A 4,778-nucleotide genomic window follows, 5' to 3' on the forward strand; every position below is an offset into this window, starting at 1 on the left:
GTACCTTGAGTCCTTGACTGAATTTTTATTGAGCCTACAAGGAGCTTTTGGGATCAGATTTGTGATCGACAGAGATGAATGCTTCTCTCATAATGTTTTGTATGAAGGAGATATTGTCCACGTTGAGTTGAGTTGCTCAGCTATGGAATCTGAGTTGAGTTGCCAGCATGTACATGTACAGCGCGTTGCTTCTTGGAGGTAGAGCAGAAATCTGGTTTTAATGGTAAAGGCGAATTGAATTCTGGTTTTGATGATTTGGGTGGCGAAGGTGAAGTGAAATCTGGTTTTATGGTTTGGGTGGTGGGGGGATGCCTCAGAGAGTGGGTTTGGGGAGATTGGGAGATGAGGGAGAGGAGAGAGTGTGTAGTCGGAGACTGGTTTTGATGGTGAAGAGATTGAGAGCGGGAAGTGAGGTAGGAGAGGAGGGTTGTGTTGCGCTCATGGTGGCGGTTGAGCGGAGCTGCGAAGGGATTTGTGTAACCCCAAAGGGGGTTGTGGGATGTAGGAGAGGAGGAGGGAGGAGAGAGGAGAGAGGAGAGGATCAGAGGAGGGTAATTTCGACATTTCATCTAAATTGAGGCCCAAAAACTGAAAAGTGGGGCCCCATGTCGGGGCCAACTCAGCAAGTGATGTCATGATCGGAGAGAATTTTGTGATTTGGACGCGGATGATGAAAAACAGAACTTCAGGGACGATCTTGATTAAAAAAAAATTTTAGGGACTGACTTGATGTTTACCCCTAGTTGGAGGGGGTAAACTGAATTTAGTCATTCATTTTAAATCAACGCCAACGTATGAATGGAGATGTGAGAGAGTTGAAGGTATAATGAGTAATTTATTGTCTATATTTGAATTACATGAATAAGGTTATTTTAGAAATTTAAAGAGATCGAGCTTAATTAGTGAGCATACCTTTTAATCTAAATATTAAAAAAATAGAAATTATGAGTAGACCCGTAAATGGACCGGATTTTGATCCGGACCCGCTCTAGATCCGTGGCTATTGGACGGGTTTGGATCGAAAATTTTGATCCGTTGATCCGTTAATGATCCGAATCCGTTAACCCGTTTATTTAACGGATCAAATACGGATTTAGGTCGATCCGATCCGTTAATGATCCGACCCGTTTTTGTAATAATAAAATATTATTTGTTATTAATATATTATTATTTTTTAAAAATATAAAATATAAAATATGAAGAATTTCTAATACAAATTTTTTGTAGAAAATCTAAGGGACAGTCCACCACCCAAGATTCCAAGAAGCATTAAGAATTTTGATAACGTAATTATACTTTTGGTGATAGTTTTCATGTTGTTTTAATATTTTATTAATATCTTATGAGGTATAATGATATAAATTTAATATTACTATTTAAAATATTTGAAATTATAAACGGGTCGGATTAGCGGATCGGGTATCGTTAATCCGGCGGATACGGATTTGGATCGAGCTATCAATGATCCGCCAGGTTAACGGAGCGGGTTTGGATCGAATTTTTTTTTAAGTAAACGAATTTGGATTTAGGTCGATCCGATCCATTTACAGGTCTAATTATGAGAGGTCCAGTAAGAAATTTAGAGTTTCTCATAGAAAATCTCAAAATGGAATAAAGAGATAACTCTCACATCATATTATATATGGACATTTCTTTTTGGTTGTGGGAGAGTTCCCGAAAATTTTCTTTTAGCTCTTTCTTATTCAATCTTATTATTAAAACCGGGCAGTACGTACTGCCGTACTGGTATTGCTATTCCCAGTTTTCTTTTTTCCAGCTCGTGTGTAGTAAACCTTGGTTAATTTCCTTTCATTGTACAGTTGGGCTTCATGGCTAGCTCGTGTATTTTGTTTTTTCCTTCGAGTTCTGGGTATTTGCCCTTGAGGCCCAGGTTTGTGTAAGCTGTGTTGACTTCTGACTTAATGAAGTGTAATATTCAAACCAAAAAGAATAAAAAACCTATAATTAATAATACATTCTAGGAATATTCTTTTTAACTACAAAATACCAGGTTGGGTATGAGACGAATTCCTGATTAGAGTTGTGCTAGGATTTGTTTCCCTAATATCCTATAAATTTAATCACAACCTACAACAAAATAATCAGAGAGAGTGAGATCGAGAGAAATTCAAAACCTCACACATGGCAAATGACCAGGACCAGCCGCAGCTGGAAGTTCTTACCATGCTTGATGCCGCCAAAACACAATTCTACCACTTCAGAGCGGTGGTCATCTCCGGCATGGGATTCTTCACAGATTCCTACGACCTTTTCTGCATTTCCCTCGTCACCAAACTCCTCGGTCGAATCTACTACACCGTCCCGGGGTCCCCTAAACCCGGCAGTCTCCCTCCTAACGTGGCCGCCGCCGTCAACGGAGTCGCCCTCTGCGGCACCCTCGCTGGCCAGCTATTCTTCGGCTGGCTCGGCGATAAGCTCGGCCGCAAATGCGTCTATGGCATAACCCTAATGCTCATGGTGGGCTGCTCCCTCTTCTCCGGCCTCTCCTTCGGCAGCTCCCCCACCTCCGTCATGGCCACCCTCTGCTTCTTCCGCTTCTGGCTCGGCTTCGGCATCGGAGGCGACTACCCACTCTCCGCCACCATCATGGCGGAGTACTCCAACAAAAAGACCCGCGGCGCGTTTATTGCCGCTGTCTTTGCCATGCAAGGGTTTGGGATTTTGGCCGGAGGAATGGTGGCTATCATAGTTTCAACTATCTTCCGTGCGCTTTATCCCGCGCAACCGTACTCGGTGAACCCCACCGGGTCCATCCCTGCTGAGGTCGACTACGTATGGAGGATCATTCTCATGTTCGGAGCTCTTCCGGCGGCGCTTACCTATTACTGGCGAAGAAAAATGCCGGAGACCCCTCGCTACACTGCCTTGGTGGCCAAGGATGGAGCCAAAGCTTGTGAAGACATGTCCAAAGTCCTAAACGTCGACATAAAAGAGCAAAAAGTAGTGCAGAGCAAGGCGACGTCGTTTGGTCTGTTTTCCAAGGAGTTCATGAGGCGACATGGTTTACATTTACTGGGAACAGCCGCTTGTTGGTTCTTGCTGGACATTGCTTACTACAGCCAAAACCTTTTCCAGAAGGACATTTTCAGCGCCGTGGGGTGGCTGCCCTCTGCAAAGTCCATGAGTGCCCTTGATGAGCTTTTCAAGATCGCTAGGGCACAAACCCTAATTGCTCTTTGCGGAACTGTCCCCGGCTATTGGGTCACTGTGTTTCTGATCGACCGCATCGGACGATTCCTTATTCAGCTGATTGGGTTCTTTTTCATGACTGCTTTCATGTTTGTTTTGGCATTTGGGTACCAGCATTGGATTCAGCCGGAGAACAACATTGGGTTTATTGTGATTTATGGGCTGACATTTTTCTTTGCCAATTTCGGACCTAATAGCACCACATTTGTTGTGCCGGCCGAGATTTTTCCAGCAAGGTTTCGGTCCACTTGTCATGGGATTTCGGCGGCTTTCGGCAAGGCAGGTGCGATTGTTGGAGCTTTTGGGTTCTTGTATGCGTCGCAGAATCAAGACAAGGCTAAGACTGATGCAGGGTTTCCGGCTGGAATTGGAATGAAGAATTCTCTGTTGGTGCTTGCAGTGATCAATATCATAGGGTTGTTATTTACGTTCTTGGTTCCTGAATCCAAGGGAAAATCCCTCGAGGAGATGTCAAGGGAGAATGAACAACAAGAACAAGTAGGTGATCTTGAAAACCAAGTTAAGGCTATTGTTTAGGATTACATTTTGTCCTAGCTTATAGTTTTCCTTTCTGAATTTAAGGATGTTCTTAATTAGAGTCTCTAGGAACAATGCATTATTCTTGTTGAGATGTAATATGAAGATGCAGTGCAAACTGTATCAATATATGTTATTCCAAGGTGCTTTGATTATTTATGCAGAAGAAGTTATTTCTTATACTAAGAAAAACGACAATAACTGTTATCATAATTCATAAAAGCAATTGCGAAAAGTGGAAAACAAACAAGTTAAACAAACAAATGCTACGAGGAAATAACATTTAGGTTTTGGGTGGGTGTGTGTGTTTGGTGGAGTGGTAAGGCTTTGGTCTCATATATAAGAGGTCAGGAGTTCGAGCCCCATCAAGAGTGGGAATGGGGTGGGGTTTTTTTTTTTTTAAAAAAAAAAAAAAAAAAAAAACATTACGGTTTTGGGTACTGAAGTATGGATCTGGTTTCTCTAAAGTTAGAGAAACGTGAATTTTAATTATGTCAATTTTATAAATCATATGCCATATCATCTAATTTCATAAAATCATATGCCACATCATCTAACTTCTAAAATTTTTGTTTTGACCTACAAACTGCCGTTTGAAATTACAATCGCTGTTCTCTTCATCGTAAGGAAGAAAAAAAATTGACGCCTCCTTTCACTCACGATCCATCTGCTCTAGTTCGCTCTTATGTTTCTCATTTCCTTCTCTTTTTCTCTTCCTCTGCCATGAAGACAATTATTTTTTCAGATTTTAATTTCTATGGTTGTTCTTTGTGTTGATATAGTTCTAGTAATTGTGATGTGATTTGTGGTTTTCATCTTTGAATAATCAAGGCTGACAAATTGTTCAGTAAGAAAGATTTCAATTTGTGACTACCCATTTGAATCAGAAGGTTGCTTTGCTGTTATTTTTCTACTATATATGCATTCTCTTGCATGTTGATTTTTGATTCCGCATATGATGAGCTTGTAATTGGCTTTACTAGGTAGCTTCCCCTTAATCATCTTTTTCATTATTTGTTTATGCTTTGATT

The 4,778-nt window shown here is 41.3% G+C and overlaps 1 protein-coding gene across 1 annotated transcript; it reads left to right on the forward strand.

Annotated features, from left to right (window-relative positions):
- The first annotated feature begins 2,142 nt into the window (after nt 1-2,142).
- LOC133737853 (probable inorganic phosphate transporter 1-2) lies at nt 2,143-3,747 on the forward strand. Its single transcript, XM_062165334.1, has one exon. The coding sequence runs from the start codon at nt 2,143-2,145 to the stop codon at nt 3,745-3,747; it is 1,605 nt and encodes a 534-aa protein (XP_062021318.1).
- Nucleotides 3,748-4,778: the final 1,031 nt, after the last annotated feature.

The sequence above is a fragment of the Rosa rugosa genome, chromosome 3 (assembly GCF_958449725.1).
Source record: "Rosa rugosa chromosome 3, drRosRugo1.1, whole genome shotgun sequence".
Classification (NCBI taxonomy): domain Eukaryota; kingdom Viridiplantae; phylum Streptophyta; class Magnoliopsida; order Rosales; family Rosaceae; genus Rosa; species Rosa rugosa.